Here is a 25258-nt window from a genome sequence, read left to right as displayed (position 1 = left end):
TGGTCATGTGCATCTTTTCTGCTCCATAGGTAGTTTATCATGTTATATCTTTTCATACAGTTTTTAAACATTTTAAAATCTAAAGGAGAAAGGCAAACTGGTCCAGATATTAATCCAGGTCATTAGGGAGCAGTTCCTATAGCACTGATGAGATTGTGTTCTTTTTTTTTTTTTTTTTACTGAGGGTCATATCAGTGGTGTTGAGGAGTGATGGATGTCAATAGTTGTGTTTTCTGTGGTGTGGAGATAAAAGCTGCTAAGACTTCTGCTGACACCCCATTACAACTGAGGTGCTCGTCATTAAAATACTACATTTGCCTAAAACAGCACAAAACAACAACAGTATACTGGCGTTTTCTGATGAAGTCACATTCAAAAATACTGAAAAGTGTCCACGCAGAGGTGTGTGTGATTTATCAAGTAACCAGCACATATGTTTTTGTCATGTCTTGTCTCTCGACTGAGATGTTCAAATGTCCTTTACAGATGTACCACTAGGCTATACGTGAAAATATATAGTATACTTGTTACTTTTCTTATTTATACAAACTGACCCTTTATGTAGACTGACACTTCAACACCTCCACGTTGCTACCTTTGACATCAAAATGCTGTGATTCATTATACATGTCTTTTTGTTGGCAAATTGTCCATAATAATTATATGCAAATCATTAAAATTAAGAAAATGTATTGAAATAAAAATGAAAAAAAAGAAGCTATTTATCACTGGCTTATTCTATCAATGGCTTATTTTACAGTTGAGTGTCAGACCCAACATTTTAACCAGGTTTTAATCACAAGAGCTGCTTGTTCACAACTGTCTAAGTAGCTGTGCAGTCATGTTTAACGTTTCCATTCATGTTGTGACTCCCACTTCCATGTCCCATGTGGGATCTTTTGCATCCAGAGCAGTACTTTCCACCACTTTCTGCCACTTTCCAAAGAGTCTGTCAGGAGAGTTTCATTGGTGTAGGTGGACCAGTCTGAGATTCTTGGTTGTAGGTCTTCTAAGCCAGGATTAGGTTGTTCCAGGGCTCAGCTTTGGAGCCAGAAGACCCACTGTGGCTGCCAGGTGACATCTTAAGAGGAATGGCTCCACCTTGAGCAGTCATGTAGGCTGGCAGGGCTGAAATCTGCAGGGACACAGAAGAAAATCAGTCTTATTAGGCTAATTTTACAGATATAATAGGTGCAAAAGTTAGTGTTCTAGAATTAAAATCTTATTGCAATAGTTTAAAGATGCAGTACGTAACATTTGGTTGCCTCTGTTTGGCCTTTGTGATCAGAATGAATGGAACATTATCATGTCTGTCAAGCAAAACTAAACACAGGATTTTACATTTGTCAGTGGTTGTTATTCCCTATAAGGTATTTTGTTTTTTTTATCCCTGTGTCATTGTGCACGTCACAGGGATAAACAAACAAACAGAAATTGCTGTGCTGCTAGCTGCCAGCAGGTGGTGCTATGCCTTTGACTTAGTTTTCATGTGCTGATGATTTGTGGCCAGGTTTCTTGAGACGATCGAAGTTGTAGGGCACTTCCTATTTCGTGGTAAAGCGGTGGGCCAAATTCAAAGTTTGGCCCACCGCCAAACTTCCTTTTGAGTTAGGTCATGGTACCAATAGACTTTTTTGTTTGTCTTGGGCTGTGACATGTTTCCACCAAGTTTGGTTCAACTTGGTTTCGACTTTGTCGTACCAGGTTTCACCTTTGGAGACACTACTGAGCCATTTTGCACCACTTTTACATATTCTTCTTGTTTAATGAAAAAAAAGTGACAGTTTTCATTTATTAACCTCAAGAATGCAATCCTTTCAAAAGAAAAGATAATTAATTTTAATAGATCCTTACACCACTGAGTGAGTGCTCGGGCCCTAATAAAAATTGTAAAATTAACAAAACCATAGCTCTCAGTGGTAATGTTGTGGGCGGTTATTATCTTTTTACTTTGGTCCATGAGGTCATTGGACCGTTCAGTGGGAGCATTTGTTTTCACTGTTCAACTCACCTGTGTGTGTGAGCTGTGGTGTGTGAACAAGCTGTGAGCCCCTGGCTCTGTTTTTATCTGACGTGGCTCCTCTGTGCTGCTGCTGCTGCTACTGCTGCTGCTGATGGTGGTGGTGGATGTGGAGGTGTGGAGAGTGCTTCTGCTGCTGCTGCTGCTGCTGCTGCTGGGTGTGACTTGAGTTCCTTCACCGCCTGGAGTCCCTGTAGAGCAGAGAGCAATAGTTATCACACTTGTACAGCCAGTAAACACGAGTGTGCCCCATGTGGCGTGTCACTTAGGGCTCCAAATATCTTTTTGGTTAAGCAACTTCTGCTTTATTGTACTAGATTAGTAGACAATATACTAGTTTTATTGTTTCTCACCTGTTTGGGACTTGTTGAGGTTCTTGGGTTTGCGTTTGCGTGTCTGGATTCCCTCTTTCTTCATAGCCAGAGGCCGCGGTACCTATGGAGACACCAAAGCAAAGAAGCACATAGAAGAGAGATTTAGTAAATGGTAGTTGTATAGTGCTTTTAAACATACACTATCTCGTCTCTCTCGCCCCCTTCTTTTTCTCTCACCCCATGGAGTTTCATGTAGAGGCCACAGGCATTGCAGACCGGCTCTCCCTCTGCGTTTCGTCTCCACAGAGTGGTGGTGGTGGTATGACAGTTGGTGCAGGAGAGGCCCACCCTTCTGGAGGCGGACTGCAACACATTAAACATGTCGGTCAGTGATATAAAAGAACAAAACAAGAAGAGAGTAAAGGTTATATAATAGAATCGAAGATGATATATGTACCAGTCGTCTTTGGGGTTTGATGAGAGGTCTGTTGATGCCGTTCATCTTGTGGTACAGGCCGCAGGCGTTACACAAGTAGTGGCCAGTACCATCTCGCCTCCAGAGCGGGGTCGACATCGCCCCGCAGTTCACGCACTCTCGACCCTCAGCGAAGTCGTCAAACAAATCTGATCGGGGAAGGACATGTGAGAGAATGAAGGGTTAATACTGTCTTTAATGGTTGTACTGAAAACTGTGAGGTCATGGCAAGCCACACTGTTGGTGTGGTGGTTGGTAGCCAGAAAACCCATGTTAGAGACCCGGTTGGAACAAGGGCCTTTCTGCATTGGGTTTGCATGTTCTCCTTGTGTGTGCATGGGTTTTCTTCGGTTTCCTTCCACAGTCCAAAAACATGAGATATGGAGATTAGGCAAGTTGGATAATCTAAACTGACCATAAGAGTGGATGGTTGTTTGTCTATATATGTGGCCCTGTGATGGACTGGCGATCTGTCCAGGGTGGACCCTCATGTGGTGGATAAAGCGGTAGAAAATAGATGGATGGATGAGGTCATAGCTGCTTTTCTGTCCATCCATCCATCCATTCATCCATCCAAAATCCAAAAACAGCACACAGATGAATATTGCCTTTGCCAAATGTGTTCCAGTCTAGTGTGAAAGAACTAGTGCCATCTAATGCTGAGTTTGCAGATTGCAACAAAGGGAGCGCTCCTCCACTCGACCCTCTAATTACCAAGCGTGTCAGGCAACTATGGCAGCCGCCACAATGCAAGCCCCTTGCTTAATGTACATATGAAAGGATTATTACAGCGGTTCTCAATCGTGGTCCTCGGGACCCACTGCCTTGCACGTTTTAAATGCTTCCCTGCTCCAACTTTAAAATCCAGTATTTCTCAAACCTGGTCCATGTTTTACATGTGTCCCTGCTCCAACACACCTGATTCAAATAGCTCATCAACGACCCATTTATTTGAATCAGGTGTGTTGGAGCAGGGACACATGTAAAACATGGACCAGGTTTGAGAAATACTGGATTTTAAATAACTGTGACATCGATGGATGGCTATTTCTAAAAACTATTTTATTCGTAGAGGATTCTTTCCATCCTTTTTAATAAACTGTCTCTTGTGTAACAGGGTGATTATGCTGAGCGGTGATACAGTTATTCTGCGCCAGCAGGAGGCGCCAGCTGCAGTAACCCTGGCCCACACACACAACAGCAGCCTGGATTCCCTCCTTATCTCACAACTCCCCTCAAGATAAAGAGGCAGCTGGAAATAGAGACAGAGTAAAGCTCCATCATATTCAAATAGAGACTCCATGTCTGTCACATCTCCTTCTCCTTCTCCTCTCTCTCTCTCTCTCTCTCTCTCTCTGTGTCTCTGATAGCATGACATCTGATGAATGTAGTCTTCGCTTGCTCATCTGGCACATTACAGAGTATCTCCAAAGAAACACTTAGCCGTTAGAAGACATCAATCTGCAGTGTGGAAGTGACACCCTGATATTTTTTTTAAGGTAGCAGTGATGAGAGCAGCCAATAATAGTTGGAGGAGCTGCAGAAAACACTGAATCAGAACTCAGAGGGTTCAATTTGAATATCTTCATAATGGGGTCAGCCGTTACTGCCATATAAATTACGAAATTGGCCAGAAAGGCATCTATAAAACACCATAACTTTATAAACAGGACATTTTCTCACTATAACCAACACACTTCCTCAATTAAACAAGCTGTTACGGTACTGTAATTGGCACTATGTGGTATAAAACAGGTCTTGGGGAGATCCCTGATAGCTATTTATCAACATTCTTTCACTGAAAAGTATCTAAAATGTCTCCGCAGAGCCAAAAAGAGCCACAAAGTTAATTTCCTTCTGTGTTTCATAATGTCTTTTTTTAACTCCACTTCAGTGAGCGTATGAACCTGGCCATCTAGAGAGTTAAAGGAACGGTACTAGTGATACAAACGGTGCCTCCTCCAAGGCTAAGAGCAAAAACAGACGACTGCAGGGCAGCGTAACCTTGAGCCAGGCAGCAATTGTAGCCAACACAACAGCAGCGGCAATGCGAGACAATACACAAAAGGAACACTCTCTACGTGGTTACGCTGTGCCGCGCTGTGCTGTCCACGTCTCTGTATCTGAGTGCAGGCGTTTATTTTTTCCGCTGCACAAAATGTCAGGGTGTATCTTTATCAGATACACGCTGACAATCAGGGTGCAGTTTAAAAACAGCCACGCTAACGCCGCCAGAGGTCAAAGGTGACTCCCGGTGACAGTGATAAATGTGGAGAGTAACGTCTGAGCATGTTTGAGAGGATTTCATCACGGCCACTGTGAGCGTCATTTCAGATTACAGTAGCAATACTAAGCTTGACGCGAACACATAACATAATAACATAATATAGTCTTTAATCAGTAAGTTTACTCAGAATTTATATGTTAGTAAATACAGTATTCAATGTGTTTGTTTGCTACTTGAGTATTTCCATTTTTGCTGTATTCATATTCAACTTTTTACTATTTTACTACATTTGTTTGGTAAAGTGACTTCACAAATTAAGGTTTCACTATTATACAAATAATGCGTTTTATATAAGAGTAGTATAATGTATATTCTATCACATTTACTGTTGATACTTTATTTTTTTGTACCTGGTGTGTGAATTATACATTTTACTTCATTTTATCACTTTTACTTCAATATAATTCAAAAACTCGTTTTTTCCTTTTCATATTTTAGTTATATTTTATGCTCACTTATTTTTTTTACTTTTATGATTTGGGCTTTAATTGTGATCATTTATAAAGGAGCAAAGAGTTTTTTGTTTTTTTACAACTATAGTATCATATCAGAATGATAACGCAGGTCTTTCCTTTTGGAAACTACAACAACAACAATATCAAAAAACACAACACAAAAGGATTGTTTGCTGTTTACATTTAAAATCAAATGTACAGCGGAGAATCACCATCTCGAGAAAGATAAGTCAAACAACAACCATCAAAGTAATTTGATACTATGTTAAAAAAAAAAAGAAGAATGTACTGTAAATTAAAATGAAACCATTTTCAAAAACTGTCAAACATAGACTGGATTTAAATCTGAAAGTGATTATTTCTTGTAATTTTCTTTAAAAACTTCTAACCTTTTTAGCAAGTTTCATTGTTATTTTAAAAAAAAAAGGGGGGGGGGGAGTTTCATGTCATGACTGAAAGCTTTGATTTAATTATTTGTTATTGTGAAACAATGAGTGCATGCGGTCTGTGGCTGATAGCTCTTTTCATTCATCAATCAGTGAACAGGCCAAACTGTGAGTTCAGCATGATCTGTAATCAGATGAAGAGGTCAGATCGGATCAATGCTCTTATCTCTCACAGCTGATCTCTTTCTTCATCAAACAGTTCAAGGGGACGACCTTGTCGATGTGGACGCCGTTATCGGCACCACGGGTCACAAATTAATCGACGCATGTAATGTAAATGTATGAATGTCAATTTGGAGATGCAAAACAAATGTTTAAATATTGTTTTGGTGAGTGAAATGAAAATAAGAGCCTGCAGCTGCACAGACGAGATAATCTAGGAGACACACACAGGTCATATCTGATTAATGTAGACGATACATGATGCAAGTCAAAGCATCAAAAAAACTAAACAAAGCAAAATCAATGCATTGTGAAATGGCTGTGTGTGTGTGTGTGTGTGTACACATGAGTCATATTTAAGCTTCAGCTACTGCAGGTCACTGTCACCTCAGTTCATACCTGTGATATAAACATACGCATGAATATTCACTGCATCATAAATCAAAAGAAAACACACCTGCAGGTCACGGTTTGATTCCCTCTGATCTACAGTCAAATCCTCATAAACCGGGGCTATAAATTCAGACTCAGTAAAATATGAATTTATATCACTTTAATAACATCTCTGATATGATCTAACATATTTGTGTTATTATTATGGTATATTGTCTTTTGTTAGTTGTGAATCTAATGTGGACATGGGTGGCTTTTACAACATTTAGATATTTTCAGATACATAAATCCAACAACCTGTGGGCCTCCCTTCAGAATGTATTTATATATTCATTTATTTATTTATTTATTTATTTATTTATTTATTTCATGTGATAGTCCATATTCAATTACCTTTCAATCAGAAAATTATTTTTTTAAACATATTTTTTCATATATAGGACATATTTTTGTCAACAAAAGGCTAAGGAACTTTGATTAAAGTAGCTATTTGTTGGTGCATTTACGTGTAAAATTAGAGGGGAAAATGCTGCTCAAGGTAAATTAATAATAAATTGTGTATGCACTTCATTGCTGGCAATCTGATTTTTATTTCTGGAATTATAACAACACAGTGTGGTGTGGTGATGCTTTGTGTTTAACACATTTGTGGAAGTGACTTATTTTAATTTTAAAGAATATGTGCGTGTGTGTGTGTGTGTGGTGAATCTGGGGGAAAACATGTCCTAATTATTTTAAAATAAAAATCATTATGTAAATGAGAAAAATTGAGAAAGAATAATTGTATACGTGCCACATTCACATAGGATGGTATACGGAAATATGCTTAAATTAAATGTTGCAAATATTGGGTTCTCAGATCGTTATTAAAAACACACACACACAAAACCCCAAGCCAGTGGTTTAAATAAAAAAAAGAAGACGTAAATGAGTGAATCCGAACTTAAACTGTGTGAAATATAATCACACATATGATAGTGTCTTATTGTATGAATAATCTAACATTTTATTGTAAGATTTTTAATGTATTTATTATTATTTAAAATAATTTCCAATTATATTATATATGAATTCAATCAAATCATATTCTTAATTAATAAATAGATTCTGCTTCAAACAAACTAAAAATAAATTCTAAACATTATTGCATTAAAACAAGAGCATTTTTACTTCCATTTTTGCTGCAGGTTTGATTCGTGTTTTTTGAGATAAATCTGTTGTTTTTAATCAGCTTTCCTCTGGTTTTGACTGTCTTTATGAATCCCTCACGTTTGTTTTATTTGCACTTTGACAATCCTTATTTCTACTTCCTTATATGAAGAAAAACACACACCTGTTCTAACAGTGACTCTTACAGAAATGCTATAATTAAATATAAAAGTTGCTCACCCATGTTTGGATGCCGTGCCGTGCCTGGAGTAGCACCGGTCTGGAGACCGTGCAGCACCGAGCTGTCGAAGGGGGACGCCGACCACGTTCCGCCCATGTTCGGGCTCATGTAGGCCGTGTATGGGCTGTGGTACGACGCGCCGAGGCCCCGGGGGGTGCCGTAGTGCTCCCTCCCGTTGGCAGAGATATTCAGCGGGCTGGAGTACGCGGAGGCTGCCGTCTCCCGGACCGCGGCCACCCCGGAGGTGAGAGGCGGGCTCGTGGAGAAGCTGAAACGCGGAGACACCGGGGAGGAGTGGTTGTACGAGGGCACCGAGTCTGCGCCCGACTGCGCCCAGGCAGAGTGGCTCGACACGGGGCTGCTCTGCTGCGACGCACCGGGCGTCTGGAGGTACGGGATCATGGGGGTGACGACCCGGGTGGTGGGCACATAAACCGGAGAGGTGCCCGCCGAGGCGTTGTGCAGAAATCCGGCCTCATAGGAAGGGGGTCCGTGGTTGGTGGTCATTATGCCCTGGTACATATCCGCCGCGTGAAGCTGCACATCCGTGTTGTGGGGGCAAGTGATAATGATGATGATGATGATGTGGAAGCAGATTATTGTAAGAGATTAATGCAAATCACAGGTGGATTTTTAAAACAATCCGATTAGATGATCGGTTTCCTGTTTAAAATCAAATCTGCTGCTAAAAAAAAGTTAAAGCAAAAGATCTGCAACATCCAGATAATTCAGAGAAAAAAGTAAGAGAGGAGACGTGAGACTGGAGGGGTGAATGAGTGAATGAGTGAGTGAGCCTGTGATCAAGATCCAGCTGTTATCATCTCTCTCTCTCTCTCTCTCTCTCTCTCTCTCTCTCTCCCCCCCTCTCTCTCTCCCTCTCCATGTTTCAAATTTCAGCGTTTTTCAAAGTTTGATCATTTCACACAAGATCGACATATAATCACCATCATCATTTACGGGTTGTCTTTTTATTGTATGAGGTGACTTGCATTTCAAAATAATTACTTATCACTTCACTTATCACTTAACATAAGCATTTAAGTTACATCTGAAGTGTTTTCTTTACAGTGATTATAGTCGATTCGCACCGTAAACCTGGTCAAATTATTTATAAACGAATACACTTTTTTTTAAACAAAAACAAAAAAAAAACACATTTGTAAATGTCAGTCGGAATACTGAACATTTGAGTGACGTTTAATCATTTGCATGAATGTTTACTTTCCTTTTAATATTTGTAAAACGTCTTAATTATCATATTTTAAATGTCACATTGTTTGTTATTTATTATATTTATCACTGTGACATTCTTGCGCTCCTCTATTTAAAGATATAGGTAATAGATACAAATCACACATGTCTGATATGTCAGCAGCTTGAAATAAATACGTTTATATTACATCATTATTACAGTATTATTGCAGTATATTATTGTTATTGTTATTATTATTATTATTATACTTAATATTACAAAGACAAAACTGATTGTGATCGAAAGGTTGATTATTAATTAAGCTGGTAAGAGATACGTGCGCGCACGTGTTCATCTCGGACTAACTAACTTCTACGTTGAGTTATACGAGAGTTAGTGCGCACGTGGATCAGAGGGAAATTCACCAGTTTTGGAGTAAAGATAATAAATAATCATTTATGTATGCACTGATTTTATCTGATTATACTGGAACGTCACAGTTTTACAAGTGAGACCTTGAATGTCTGTGTGTCTGTGTTTCTGTTTTATTCGATTATTACTTGTTTTCCTCCCGCTGTCAGGAGCAGGATGAAGAATATGAGGTGGATGCTCGTCGCGCCTGCAGTCGTCTGTTGTCATCATGAGGACGGATTTATTCCTGTCATCAACACCAGCGAACGTAAACACACGAGGACTTTTCATTGTGCGGCCACTTCCCACTGACAGCCTCTCAGTGAATTATGGGTCTCCGCGCGCGTGTGTGGGTGGGTGTTTCTCAAATGTAGGTGCACATGAAAATGTTCTGTATTCATCATCCTTTATCATACTTTTCTGTTGTTGTTGTTCTATTATGCCTTAAAACCTAATGTATGCCTTGGTTTTATGAATGTGGGGCTGCCACAAAATCACTTGCATCATCCTATATAATAACAATAAAGTCAGTGAATTATCATGATATATTTTATCTTTATTTATTGTCCATTTACTCCAATATAAGGCACCTCTGAACCTGGTGTAGCTAATTAATATAATTATTAATAACAATAATTACAAATGTGTTTTTTCTGGTGTGTATATACTATGTGGATGATGGACTGTAGAAACTTAATTGTCCTTCATGGATTCATAAAGTTTTCTGTTTCTGATTCTGTATCAAACACAGAGGTCTCAAACATGCGGGACATGGGCCACACAAGGCCCTCCAAACAAATTCATGTGGCCCACCACTTAATTTTTTTTTTGCAGTTATTTAAACTTTATTTATACAGGTTATGCCATCAAGACCTGTCAATCACAACAACGCAGAGTTACACACAGACAACACAACAATAAAGGAAATGTGCAAGATGTCAAGTGAATAAACAGATTAAAAAAAAATACCCTCTCCAGTGACTTAATTCAAACTTAAAATCAAGTTAAAAAATAAGTTATTTCTATATGGGTTTTTTTATACTTTAATTTTGCATCATACATGTGCTTTCACACTATATATGGTTCAAAACAAACACTTTTATTTTGAAATTCTATGAACTATTGTCACACATATTGTTATATTGTGATATCAGGATAGCTCATCTATCTATCTATCTATCTATCTATCTATCTATCTATCTATCTGTCTGTAAAAATTGGGAGAACGATCATCAATGTGTAACTGCAGTCTGATTACACGTGGCTAATAATATCAGGGTGTGTGGTGTTGTACGTCTGCAAAGGGCAGAGATGATTAATGCTTTTATGGCTGCAGTTAATGTATAGAAGACATGTGCATTATCACTGTGGGACTGGATCAACACAGGAGCCTGAAATATGAAGACACATGAACGAGTCTAGTTTTTCGTGCCGTACGAGGCAAGAAAATCACTCGTGCTCAATTCAGCAGCAGTGACGTCTACCGTCACGTGTCTTCTGATCTGGTAAACTGCTCCAATCTGTTGCTGTCTAATCTGAGCAAATAAAGGGTGAAGAGTTTGTGAAAATATGTCCTTTTTTAAAAATCTAACACAGTTCATCCTCTCTTTTGTTGTTCTACTGTACGCTGTGTGTGTTTTGATTTGTGTGTTTGCACATGCCAGGCTGTATCCCTGACAGTGACAGAGGCCAGAGCTCAGGCGTGTGTATGTGTGTGTGTGTTTATAATCATGATTCATTCTTTGTAATTCTGTGTGTGTGTGTGTGTGTTTGTGTACTTGCTGTCAGTGTGTATGAATGAGGAGGTGTTGGGTGAGGGACTAGATAGAGATGCTGGAATGTGGTAGACAGAGTGGACTGTTGCTGAAGGTGTGTGTGTATACGTGTGTGTGTGTGCGTGTGTGTGTGTGTGTCCAAATAAGCCAGGCACCAGGAAAACTGTCCCCATCCTGGCTGGGGAAGAGATTCTATCATTTGGGGGTCGGGGACTTACTTTGGCCCCTTCTTCCTCACATACACAGACATACACACACACACACTCTGAGTCTAGTAGACTCCTGGCTCCAGGAAGAAGACTTCAAATTGAGGAGCAGGAAAACACAGGAGGCAGAAAACACACACACACACACACACACACAGTATTCTTCATTCATTTTGCAAACTAAGTTAAAAAAGTCTTCCTCCTTTTCTCACATGGTCTTGCGTGGTTTCATCTTTGCTCAATGTCTTTGTTCTGGTTTCATCTGATCAGCCTGATCATCAAAGATTCACTCACGTCATAATGATCCTGCTGAAGACAGTGTTAATCAATGTTACCTCACTGTGTGTGTATGTGACAGACCTGTGATTATATCTAATGACTCAGATTATCAGCCAATTGACTGACCAAGGCAGGCCAGATCTTTAATAAACTGTGTAAAAGACATCATGTGCATGATTGGAATCCACACAGGGACTGACTCTATAAAGCTAAAACAAAGAGCAAAGAACACAGCGATCGTCCACTGCTGGTTTATTCACTCGACAACAGTCAAAAGAAAATTGGGGATGCCGCCTTTGTTATTTACACCCCTAAACTTTGGAACACACTACCCTCAGATATGAGGGAAGTCAGCTCACGAGATATTCTTACAATAAGATCTTTTTTCCTCAGCCGTTGCGTTTTATTTGCATTTTCAGTTTATTTTAAATTAAAACAGGTTTGTTTAACCTCTTGACTCCAGCCTTTCCGATTTTATTCCACCCTGTGTTGTATTTGACTGTTTTATTTGCATTGTTCGTTTAATTTCGAAGTTAAAACAGGTTTTTTTTACTCTTTTACTTTAGACTTTTCCCTTTTAATTCCACCGCTTTGTTGTGTTTCATTGTTGTATTATTGCTGTATTTGCCTTTTTCTCTTTAGATTTAATTTTCCTTTGAGCTGCAATCCCTGTATGAAAGGTGCTTATTATGAAACAAGAAATGAATATGATTGTAATATATTAAATGCAAAAGAAAAAGCTTTTGTTTTTCAATAATTAAGTGTCATTTTTGTTGTGGGATTGTGTACCTTGGAGATATACCAAGGTATTTGTGAGTTATGCTTGTGGATTAAGTGTGTTTGACCAGGTAAGGTCACACTCTGGAGACACTGAACTCCTCTCATAGAGCACAGCGTTAACCAGGAGTGTGCTTTTGAACAAATTATTAACTCCTCATGTTGCAGGTTCTCATCTGTGTTGAGCTGGAGTGCTGAACTGGACTCTTGGTTTCACACGCTGTTTGAAGAGCAGTGCAAACACATCACGCGACACTCAATTACAGGTGATAAGGAGCCAATTATCAAAATCTCCTTTGTTCCTGTGACGGCCTCCAAAGTTTGTGAAGCGACTTCACCAAGCGACAAGCGCTCGTATACACTAATATTTGAAATTCCACTCGTGGGTGTCGCCCACTCAAATATGAGACAGTTAATTCATAAAAAAAAAAAAATGTTAATGAAGTTCTGTGAGGAACTTATTTGGGTCACGTGACATTTGGGCAAACGGGGGCATGTATAAGCTATAGCAAATATATTTTTAGCAGCGAAGACTCAGGGATCCCAGGACCTCTCCCTGCGATAAGCAGTGGCCAAAGTCCGCAGGCCAGAGAAGGTCTGAAGAGCAAATAGGGAACACACACACACACACACACACACACACATATGCAGGACCAGTGTTTAATATGCTGATACATGGGGCTTAGTCGCAGTGTGATGTGGCAGGCAGATGCTGTTTGCTTGCACACGTGTGAGGTGAGGGCAAGTTGGGGGTAAGACCCAGGTTAGGCAAAGGTGAGGTGACATCATCAAAAACAATGGATGGTGGTGTCTTCGAAGAGTTCGCGTAGAGTTCAGCCACACGGGGTCAAAGAGGTGTCACCGTGGCTCAGATGTCACAAGACGCAGGCCGGCGGGAATGAAAAAAGAAGCAAAGTGTGTGTGTGAGCGTTTTTGTCACTTAATGTTAAAGGAATACTTTTAATAAATTAGTATTTAGCTTTGTGTTACTAGAATAGGGGTAGTATTTTTCCCCTGAGTCTTTGTTACGTACCCACCAGTGACATTTGGTCCTGTTGGCGTAACTGTAAGCAAAGATGACGGACACTGTTTACATTCTGGAAATGAGGTCCCGCAGTTTCAAGCCTCGGACCAAGTGTCACTGGTGGGCACGTAACAAAAAAAAGAATGAAGATATTTCTCGACTTCAAAAATACTACCCCTGTTCTAGTAATACAAAGCGAAACGCAAATCGGTGAAGTATTCCTTTAAAAACTCTCTCCTCCTGTCAGTCACAAGCTGGCTCCTCCCCCTCTCCTTTAAAAACACTGCACAAGAAAATAAAAAGGAGAAAAGTTGTCACCGCACACATGCTCCAGTAACAGCAGGGATATTTCTGTTTGGACAAAGAAGAGAAGGAGGGCAGGAATGGAGGAGAAAAACTTTGACAGAGTGATTTTAGAGGGAATGGAGAAGGGTGATGCCACCAGACAGGAGGAGCAGTGGAAAACAAAAGAGGCTCCACACTCTGCTGTGTCTTATCTGTCTGAAGGTCTTATCCACTGCCGGCTCTGTTAGTGTAACCCCATTCCCTCCCTCCCTCCCTCCTCATGCTCTCCTTCCACCTCATCCCTCCATCTCCAACCAGCCCTCACCCCCACCACCACTGCTGCTCGCTGTGGACCCCGTTATCAGGGCCCATGGCTGACGTCAGGGGGGCCCGCTGGTGCTGTGGGGTGGGGGGGGGGGCCGGAGACGGAGGCTGATAGCGAGGCAGAGGCTGCCTCCGCACAGGCTGTGGGAACTACGAACCCAGCCCACCTCGACCCAGTGGCCTCGCACGTCCACCACGAAAACACACACAAACACACACACACAAGGAAATAAATGTACAGTTAATTGGAACGAAAATATCTCTCTCTCACACACACACACACACATACAAGGAAATAAATGTACAGTTAATTGGAACGAAAATATCTCTCTCACACACACACAGAGCAATAATGTATATGTTTCTACACAGTATGTTTAATAAATGGCCTTTTGATCCGATTTCGAGATTTACCACAACATACTGTGTGTGTATGATGTCACTTCCTGTCGTTGGTCTATACATATATATATAACCTGATTGCACCTAATTTCTGGTTTGGCAGCCTAATAAAAGTAAGTTTGTCAGTCAGTCAGTCAAACAGCAGTGCTTCTTTCTTTCTTTCTTTAAAAAGTTGTTTAAAACTAAAAATGTTAATGTTATTTATTTGGTTACGCTAAGTAAATAACTATAATTTGACAAATAATAATGTGCTTTACTATTTTTCCTGTTTTTTTTTTCGTAACACAGAATTTGAAAATTCATGGACAACAGTAATAATTGTTTTTTTAGCTTTAAAAATATAATTTCAGTTAAAGAGCTTCAACATACTGGTGTATTAACCATTACAGAAACATAAAAAAAACATTTTGATCATTACCAATGCTGTTGATTTAGGGCAGCTGTGGCTTTGTGTGATGGTCTAATAAATGTGTGTGCCATGCTTTATCATCTATTTCCCTTTAAATGAGAACATAGGAGCTGGAACTAGTTATTGACACCATTAACTCCTCAGAAAATACAGATTTCAGATATGTTTTGCACAAACTGTGTGGTTGTGGATCACAGTCTCTTTGAGCCTCTGTAAAATAAACAGGGATCTTTTTCCACAGCAGATAAAACTGTAAAATTCCACAATGGTGACATACCACAGGGAGGAACGCCCGCCTCCTGCACATGCACCAAAATTGTTGCCTCTTTTTTTTTTGTTATTTGTTATCTCCCTTCATTTCTGTCACAATTCCTCTGGCATGACTGCCATTTCACCAAATTGCTTTATCCACCGCAAGGATTTTCAACCACACTCTGGAGAAATCAGTTCCCCAAACACCCAGAAGTGATAACACATGGGAAAGGACGCTGACGGAGATGAAGCCGAGGTTGGTTTATTGTGACTACTGTCAGCTCATGTATCTCCATAAACGCGGTGCGGCTGACACACTGTGATGCGGGGCCACAAAACATTAATCCACTGGAGGAGAGAAAAACAGGGAATTAATTACCAGAGACTAGGTTAAGGAGGCACTTAGCCCCAAAGTGGAGGAATGGCTATTGTCATGGCCGGTAAATGAGTGTGTGTGTGTGTGTGTGTGTGTGTGTGTGGAGGGTGTCAGAGTGTGGGGGGTGAGCGTGGAGGTAAGGGTGAGGGAGTTAACAGGTGCAATTTTGATGTGTGGGGAGTGAGTGGCTGCAGCAAGCTGGTGAATTTCACATCATTAGTTGCAGGTGCAGTCCTCCCAAAAAGTACACACACACACACACACACACACACACACACACACACAAAGGTTTGCACAGCTATTCTTCTGAGGACACTCCATTGATTTCCATTCATTTAGACAGCCTCAACCAGGGGTCTGCAACATGTGGCTCTTCAACACTTCTGCAGTGGCTCCCTGTAGCTTTTGAAAGAATTATGTTTATCTTTATTTCCTTTCTTTCTGTCATTATTTCTTTCAAAGTGAACACTTGTTCTTTTAGGGATCAACTAAATCCACTAAAATATGCGTCACTCGTAGGATGTGTCGCATATTTTAGCTATTTTAGCCAAATCTAGTCTACGTGAAATGCCATGTTGAAAACGTCCCAGAACCCAAGAGAGACACTCCCAGCAATTAAATGAAGACATTTGTACATGAAGACATACACATATGCAGGTTTGTCAACAGTTCTTTTTCTACTTTTTGATTTCATAAATTTAACAAACTGTTTTTTTAATGTATAGATAGAGTATACCTATATATATATATATATATATGGATCAAATAGGTTTTGCGGCTCCAGATTACATTTATATGGGTGGAGAGGGGGCAAAAATGGCTCTTTTAATACTAAAGTTTACAGACCCCTGGCCTAAACAACACTCTTATTCACACCCATAACCTGATAATGTCTAACTCTAACCTAAACTAACCACAACTCAGGTCTTTAGCCCTGAACTTACACCAGTTCTTCAGAAACGAGGGTCGGCCTCATGAGGACCACGAAAACAAGTACAATCCATTTGCAACTAAACTTTATTAATTATCATCCTGCAGCGTCTGTTTGCTCCAAACCACAACGCGTCCAATTTTCCATTTCTTTATTTTATTTCTGGTCAGTCTTTATACTTTAGAAGTGAACGGGAGTAAAAAGAAATGGCGCATGAATCTGCCATTTACACGTTCATGTGTTCCCACATCTTCATACATGTGTGTCCGATGTTTTCAGAGATGGATCTGTCGGATAGGGAGTGGAGACACACTTATCAGTGTGTTGTCTTGGATAAGGTGGAGAAGATTTGTAACACTGCGGTCAGCCAGTCCTTGGTTTGTGTGCGTGTGTGTGTGTGTTTCTCTCTCTCTCTCTCTCTCTCTCTCTCACCCTTAGTCTGACCTCCTCTTGGCCGAGCAAGTGGAGGAAGAGAAGTGTGGCCTTGACAGAGCGAGAGGAAGGGTAAGATGTAAAATAAAAAGCAGCAGCTAAGAGACAGCGTCTGTTGTTTTCGGAGCTGCTGCTTATCTCCACCTCGCGCCCGGCCTTTTCTCTCACTCTCTTTGTCAGACGCACACTCCCTAAATTTCATGGTGTGCTTGGGTGTAAAGAATTGTGGGAGACTGGGAGTAGAGGTGAGCAGAGGTGCAGCAAGAGGGAAAATGAAAGCTGCACTCAAAAGAGTTAACCGTTACTGTACAGTGTGGTGATGCGTGGGAGAAAAGAAAATGTAACTTCACTGATGATGACAGTGTGGCTGTGGAAATAATAATAGAAAAAGGTTTTGTTGTTAAGTCCAGTGTTGAGTCTGTGTTAAGCCTTTTTGATATGAATGTATTGGCATACATGTGACTGACACGTGGTAACGTATGTATATATTAAAGCTGCGTAATATGCAAAATATGCTGCTCAAAAAAGGGGGGCAACAACAAAATCCCACATAATCCCACATAAAAACATGATAACGTTAATATTTCAGACGAACATCGTCATTGATATGAATGTATAATTGTATGGCAACAAAATAACGTAACAAATGACTAACCCGCTGAGGGCTGGATTCGAAATCACACTTGAGATATGATAAAATAATGATTCGATGTTGCCTTATCATTTCCAGCAGTGTGAGTGATGATGAGCCACAGATTATTGAAATTCGGAGTATTTCCTGGAGCTCTCATCACATGAATTTAGACAGAAATGATTGTTTTATATGCAACAGATGAGTGGAGGTAATCGCTCTATCTCTGACAAACATATGGCCCTCAGGCCAGAGCCGGCCCACCAGAGGGTCCAATCCGGCCCGTGGGATGAATTTGTGGGGGGGAAAAACAAAATTTTTCAGTTCCAGACACCTGTGACTAAATGTTTTGTGCCTTTTTAAATTCACTGTGATCTGTAAATTGTAATCCACATTGTTATGCTCCGCCTGCGTCTCCTCCTTTCTCTCCTGCAATCAGCACACCTGCTCCCAATCCAATTATCAAGCACCTCTACTGATTTCCTGGTTCTCCAGTCTCTCGTCATCAGATCGTTACAGACGTCTGTGTGGTAAGTGCCACGGCTCTCTTGAAGAAATCGCAGTTTTCTAGTGTTTAGTTATTTGCTTGTTACTCTGCTCTTGTTAACTAATGAATGCCTGATGAAGATACCATGTTTTGGCCCAAATCAATGCTTAAAGGAAAAAACTGGTCCTTGACCACATTTCCTTGCTAAAGATATTGTTCTCTATAGTCTACCTATATTGTGTTTATTCTCCAACTCGTTCCCCCTTTTTTCAGCATTGGTAGCACAGTAGCAGTGGAAAAGACTTGTATAAAAGTAGAAGTAATGGTAAATCAGAGCGTCCAATCTCTTGCTCTCTCTGACGTGATTGGTCAAAGCCTCCTGTCACACTACAGACTGACTTGTGAGGCTGTACACGGATTTGCATTATTGCACCGATCATGTGATTTACCTCTAGCGGAAAGGTTTTTATGTGATAAATTGATCAAAAAAATGTGGTTACATGTGGTTTGACTCTGTCGACTAACAAAACTACTGTTTCAGAAAAGAATGGAGACTTAACAGTTAATAATAAACCCGAGTTTCGTGCTTTATGACTCTCTGATTCACTGTGACTGGTGCAGCCTGTCAAAACTGAAGCTCTTCGTCTAACAGCTCACTGTAGCTGCTCCTTCTTTATCCATGACTCCCTACGGTCATTAAAACTGATCTGCTGTCAAAAAAAAAAATACTGCTGTCTCTTGTTGACATCTTTTACATAATTAACTCTTTTTTTTTTTTAAGGTCAACATGTGAGCCTCACCCAAACATTAGTGGGTGGTACCGTATACTCTGCCATGCTGCCTAACTCGGTGCCCTCGTCTGTGCCCTTAAGCAGACCTGATAAGTGCAGAGGCCTCATTAGTCTTTTTAATTGGTCCTGAACAGCTGTAGTAAACCGGTCTGTGGACAAACGCCAGGCTAAAGTAAACCGACTCAGTGGAAACACTGCACAGGCCGGCCGACAGATCAGAGTGCAACGTCAAGCTCAGCGAACGCAGCGTTTGATCGAAACCATCGAGGTGATTCATCTCAAGAGGGTTTTTATATATATATATATATATATATATTTATAACTGTGCTCACGAATGTTCTGCCAAAAACATGTCCACAGGATTAAACTACAATTAAAAAATGTGTTTATAATGTTTCTCATGGACGTGCATTTTTTTTTTTAAATTAGAAAAATCAGTTTGACAGCTTACTGGCCTTCTCAAACGTATGTGCACAAAACTTTTTATCAAGTTTTTATTAAGACACTCATGCATCAGCTATTATTAGACATTTTTTCTAAAGTACGCGAAACATTCAAGATGAAATGCAGCTCTATCTGATAAAGTCGAGACAAATCCATTTATTTCAATGGCCCAGCATCACAAATACAGTTTGTAGTCTGTACAACAAAGTGACAACCTCTATCCTTAGACCCTCACATTGAGTGTGGAAAAACTCCACAAAGTTCCCTTATACAGGGGGAAAAAACATGTAGAAACTTCAGGAAGCGCCACAGAGGAGGGATCACACAAAGATTATAACATTTACAATGAGCCTATAGTGGGAGTTGAGTTTATTTGCTGTAATTAAAAATACTACCCACGTGTTTGTATAAGTGTATTATCACTTTAAAATAAAGAATTGTTTGGCGCCTTTTATAGAATAATGTTCTTATATGTACTATAGGAAGGGGCCTTAATTGCTTTACAGAGGCTGTAATCTTGGGCCGCCATATTTCTACCAGCCAGAGCCTGCTTTTTTGCATTTTGAAGCATAAGCTTGGCACACATATGAAGAGGAATGACATTCTCGCTGGCGCTCAACGGCCACTGGAGTGCTGTTTATTACAATCTGCAGTCTCACCATCAGATCGCTCTAATTATAAAAGACCTTTGGAAGCACGGTGGTGCAGTGGTTAGCATTGTTGCCTCATGGCAAGAAGGGAACGTGAGCGTAAATGTTCTTCATAGCTCCCCACATACACACACACACATTTACCATGTAAAAGATGCTGTTCCCATGAATCCATTCCACTTGATTATTAGGAGAAAACCCATAACCACTGATAATCTACTGCAGGTTTTCCTTGTTACCCAGAGAATGACATCTACTTCATTAAAAGTTTGTGCCCCCCCCCCCCACCAGTGTGTTAGTCCCACATTAAAAACTCTTCTGACGCCCGTGTTCATCTTTGTATGTTTGCCCTGCGATGGACTGGTGACCTGTCCAGGTTGTATCCCGCTTTTCGCCCTATGTAAACTGGGATTAGCTCCAGCCCCACCGTGACCCTCAAGCGAAGGATTAAGCGGTGGACAATGGATGGACGGACCTGTAATAAACGCATGTGCTCCCTGTTATAATGATTTATTTATTTTTTTTAATTTGACACCTTAATTCCAAATGGATTTTCTAGTCTGATACTCCAACATTTGTGTCAACGTGTGCACAAGCACACACATGTGAATTAGACTGTGTGTGTGTGTGTGCGTGCCGTGGCGTCTATAGCGTGTGGGGAATCCATCAAAGCTTATCATTATAAGTAAACATGACAGAGTGGACAAAATGTCTTGTGTGCCGCCAGACTTGCTATCTCACCACAAGCCATATCTGTGATGATGGACTGATGTGGCGCTGGTTTGGACTAACTAGAGTCTGAGTGGGAGTGTATACGTCTGTACACACACACATACATCAAAAGAATTGCATATATAGACACTCAGGCACAGTAAGGACGCACACTCATATTTGCTACAACATGGCCCCTTGTGTCTTTAGTCTCTCAAATTAGAAGGTGACTAATCGCTGAATCAGACGCCGGCAGGCGCGCACTGTGAATTATTTACAGGATTTCACATCTGTTAAATAAGTGTATTTGATGTTAAATTACATCATTGTATCACAGACTTTGACTGTGATTTTGTTCACAGTTAAATGCAGGATTTATACAGGGGAAAAATACTGATAAATCACAGTTTCACTTTAAAATGATATAGTAACCTGTTGTGAAAGTGCAATATCAAGTATACACACATGGCAATTTGCAGTGAAAATAATGTAACTAGTAGCCAGTATTTTACTGTGGGGGTCATAATTCTTAGAGGAATTTATAGCTCTTATTTATTGGCAAGTGTTTGCTGGGGCTTACATGTGTTCATCTACGAGCGGAGAGGAGAATTATTTTCTGAAGAGTGATTATTACTGTGCAGGACAAGCCCCTATTTATGAGCAGCGAGATCAGAGGAGAGTTAAGAAAGGGCTGAGGAAGAATTATTAACGTTATCTCATCAGTCATGATCTATTCCAGGCGTGGACAACAGATATGGCCTCAGGGCAGGAGCCAACCTGCAGACTTAGAGTTTCACATCAAAAGCACCTTACATTTGAATTATGGAATTCACTAGCACTGAAAAGAAAATAGACACTTTATGGCAAAGAAGAAAACACAGAAGAAAACTGATGGTTTTGAAGTAGGGTAAACCTCAAAGCTATTTTTTACATTCAAATACATAAAAGTTGTTTAGGAGATAAAAAAAAAAAAGTGTTTTCATCAGTGTTGTAATGTAACAAAGTACAAATACGTTGTTACTGTACTCAAGTACAAAATCCACGTATCAGTACTTTACTTTGTTATTTATATTTCTGGCAACTTTTACTTTTACTCCACTACATTTCCTCTAACTGTCTTTGTTACTCGATACTACCAAATAAAATCAGAAGAAGAAGAGTTGGTATTATGGTCTGTATTTATATAGAGCTTTTCTAGTCTCACACTGCAACATGAGGTTAAGTGTCTGGCTCAAGGACACATGTAGACTAACAGAGCCAGGAACTGAACCCACAGCCTTCCAGTTGAAAGACAACTCGCCCTACCACTGACCCGCCATGGCTCAATCCTAACTCCTCACTTTTTTAATACTTTTACTTCTAAAACTTAAGTACATTTTACATCAGAAAATTACTTTTGATACTTAAGTACAGTAAATGTCACACTTTAAGACTTTTACTTCAGTAATATTATAAAAAAAAGTGACTTCAACTTCTACCAAAGTCATTTTCTGATTTTTTTTGACACTTTTGATAGAAGACTGATTCTCATAAAGTGTGGCCCCTTCTCTTCCTTTTATCGATGTTAGTGTGGTGGCCGACCTTGATCTGTTCTATTCCCATCCTCACGGCTTGCCATGAAAGATTATCACAGGCACATGTGAAATGCGTGCATCCCTATAGAATTTGATTTTTTTTTAGAGCGTTTTCTCCACATTTTCCTGCCACGGTGAGGTTTCTCAGCGTGGTGCATGCATGCATGTGTGTTCATGTAAGCCTGTGTGTTCTCCCCGACTTGTTACAACACCACTGATAAGCAGGGTAAACAACCATGCACTGTTTGCTCCTGTACAACCATCATGTGACCAGAAAACACTGACGAGAGGGCGTATGTGTGTTTGTTTGTGTGTGTGTGTGTGTGTGTGTGTGTGTGTATGTGTGCGCTTATGTCCATTTCTCGTACACTGTCTGCTGTTTCCTTGAAGTGTGGCTCCGGCACAGTCTGGACCTTCAGCTCTAAAAGCACAAACAACGACAGTGATAACCCTCCTCCCGCTCTTCAGTTCCTGGGTGAAAGGTCACTGCTGCAGTGCGTCGGCCGACTTATCAGATTGACAGTGGGTGTAGTGGCGCTGGAATCGAGCCGTCTCCATCACTTTCGTTCCTCTGTCTGTGGCTATTCTCATTCATTCATTCATTCATTCATTCATTCATTCATTCATCCAGGTCATAGTCCTTCCAAAAGTCATTGAATCAGTAGCAGTTGGATGAGTAGAACGAGATGCTACTGATTCAATAACTCATTCCCATCTTTGTCTCTGATAAACTGACTGATGCAAGTGGACAGTAAGGTTGAATGAGTGTGTGTGTGTGTGTGGGGGGGGGGGGGGGGGGGGGGGTGTCATTAACCTCATGGTGGTCTCTCGTTAGTCTGAATGAGACCACCAAGGAGGCAGTGACTGTCTTAATCTGATTATAATCTGATGCATCACGACTAGGGCTGAAACAATTGCTCGATTAATGGATTATTATTTGATCGCTAAATTAATATTCGACTATTTTTATAATCAATTAAGGTGTTTTTTAAATAATTAAAAGGAGTTTCTTTGATTCATCTTTGAAATATTTTCTGGTTTCCTTTGCTCCATGCAACAAAGAAATCATTAAAAACTGAATATAAACAAGACATTTGAGAACAGGTTTGAGAAACAACATTTTCTGACATTTTATGGACCATAGGATTACAGATTAATCAAGAAAATAATTAACGATTCAAAGTTGCAGGTTTAAATAATGACCGCGGTATTTGTTTTTCTGTACCGGACAACAACACACGTCCCGGTCAGAGCGTGGGATTTAGTTGAATGTCTTGTGTGATTCTAATCTAGATTTTAATCAATAGCTCATTCAGTCTTCAGTCTTAAACGACAATAGAAGTGTGACATAAACCACACAAAAGAAACGGGTGAAACAACAACTCGCTGATGCTACAGCTACAGTATTGTTGTTTAAGTCATTGAGCACAAAAATATGAATTAAGATAAAGTATGTTTATGTAGCATATCTATGTGTGTTTGCATAGCTACGATAAAGGAATAAACATTGAGAAATGGTCCGTTTTTCTGCAATTGCACGTGTTTTAATTTCTGTTTTGCTTTATCTTTTGCTCATTCTTGGACAATCGTTGTTTTCCCTTAACTTGATTTTTGTTGTTGAAATGTCATTCTTAAAGTCTTATCTTCATGTTACGTTGTTTGTTGTGCAGCAAAACACTAAAGCAAAGCATCCTTGTATGTTTAAAACAAAAACAGTCGGCAATAAAACTGATTTTTGCCCATTTATCCCTAATATCTGAAATAATTTTACCATATTTCACAAAATGTTTAGCTATGTCTTTAAGACAGGATTAGAAAAACGCTTTTTCAAAATCTTAAAACAAACTGTCAAGAAACCAAAAATGAAAGTTCAAAATGCACTTTGTATTTGCTCATTTTCACCAGTTGTTGTTTGAGTGGCCTTCTCGATGATATGGTGTGTTTAGTGCAAAGCTTAGTGAATTGTTTGTAAGTGGAACTCTCTGTCAGTCGTAATGAGAAGTTATCCAAACTACTGCTTGTATCCATCCTCATGAATTATAGATTCCTCATCCTCATTAGTTTAGTTGTAATGTGTTTGCTGTCTTTTCATAAACACATTGTTTGGTTCATTATAATGATTGATGACCCCTCCCTCCTCATACTTCCTATCAATTATCATTTGTGTGACATTATCCTTCCTCTGTGTTTAGGTTTTGCGGCTTCTTGTTGCCGCAGTGTATTTTAAGTTATCGTGAGTTGTAGCCTAAGCTGGACGTGTATGACGTTGGAGCAAAATGATTTAAAATCTCTCCAAGGCCAAACGAGTGAGATAAAGTCATGTTATTAACACACGCTTAGCAAAACAAGGCAATGAGCGACATTAAATATCCATATTTTGTGGGGTTTTTTTTACTGTAAATCTTCAGTTTTAGAGATGTTTGAAAATTTATCAATTACTGTACAAATTCAAAAGCATCTACGCAGTATTTTCTCTTGATCCTCTCTATGTTTCTACTCCTAATCCTAATCCAGTGCAAATTCTTCTGTGTCATTGTGGAAAAGTCAAATGTCACGGGCTGATACGCTGAATAGACATATCATGATGCACTTTGATTATTTTAATATTGATTTTGCTGTGTCTCAGGAGCCCTTCAGGATTTATCTCCTTGTGTTTTGTGGTAAACACTCAGTAGAAATGTGTTTCATTTTAGAGATAACACATGGAAATGAAAAGAGAGAAGCAGACTGTGGGGGTAAGGAGAGGAAAATACTCAATTTCCTTACAAATCTGGGTGCAATAAAATGAGGTCAATGTGCACTTTATCTCAAGCTATGTGCAATACAATAAGCACTTAAGCATGAGCGGTCCCCCCCATGTTTGTTAATATTGTCATGTTTTTTGTTTTGTTCTTTGTCTCACTCCATCAAACCGCCGTATGTAAATGAGCAAGTAGCTATAATCTGGCATATT

The 25258-nt window shown here is 39.9% G+C and overlaps 1 protein-coding gene across 1 annotated transcript; it reads right to left on the bottom strand.

The window, feature by feature from the left end:
* Positions 1-158: 158 nt before the first annotated feature.
* gata4 (GATA binding protein 4) lies at positions 159-8736 on the bottom strand. The gene is made up of 6 exons (XM_058612955.1): positions 7942-8736; positions 2792-2958; positions 2572-2697; positions 2374-2455; positions 2012-2211; positions 159-1135 (listed from the first exon to the last, which is right to left on the bottom strand). Exons 1-6 carry the CDS (start codon positions 8462-8464, stop codon positions 1010-1012), a joined length of 1224 nt encoding a protein of 407 aa, XP_058468938.1. The 5' UTR covers positions 8465-8736; the 3' UTR covers positions 159-1009.
* Between the last annotated feature and the right edge of the window lie 16522 nt (positions 8737-25258).

This window comes from Solea solea, chromosome 17, assembly GCF_958295425.1.
Source record: "Solea solea chromosome 17, fSolSol10.1, whole genome shotgun sequence".
NCBI lineage: Eukaryota > Metazoa > Chordata > Actinopteri > Pleuronectiformes > Soleidae > Solea > Solea solea.
Note: the sequence above shows the minus strand (reverse complement) of the source record. Positions and strands in the feature narration are given on the sequence as shown.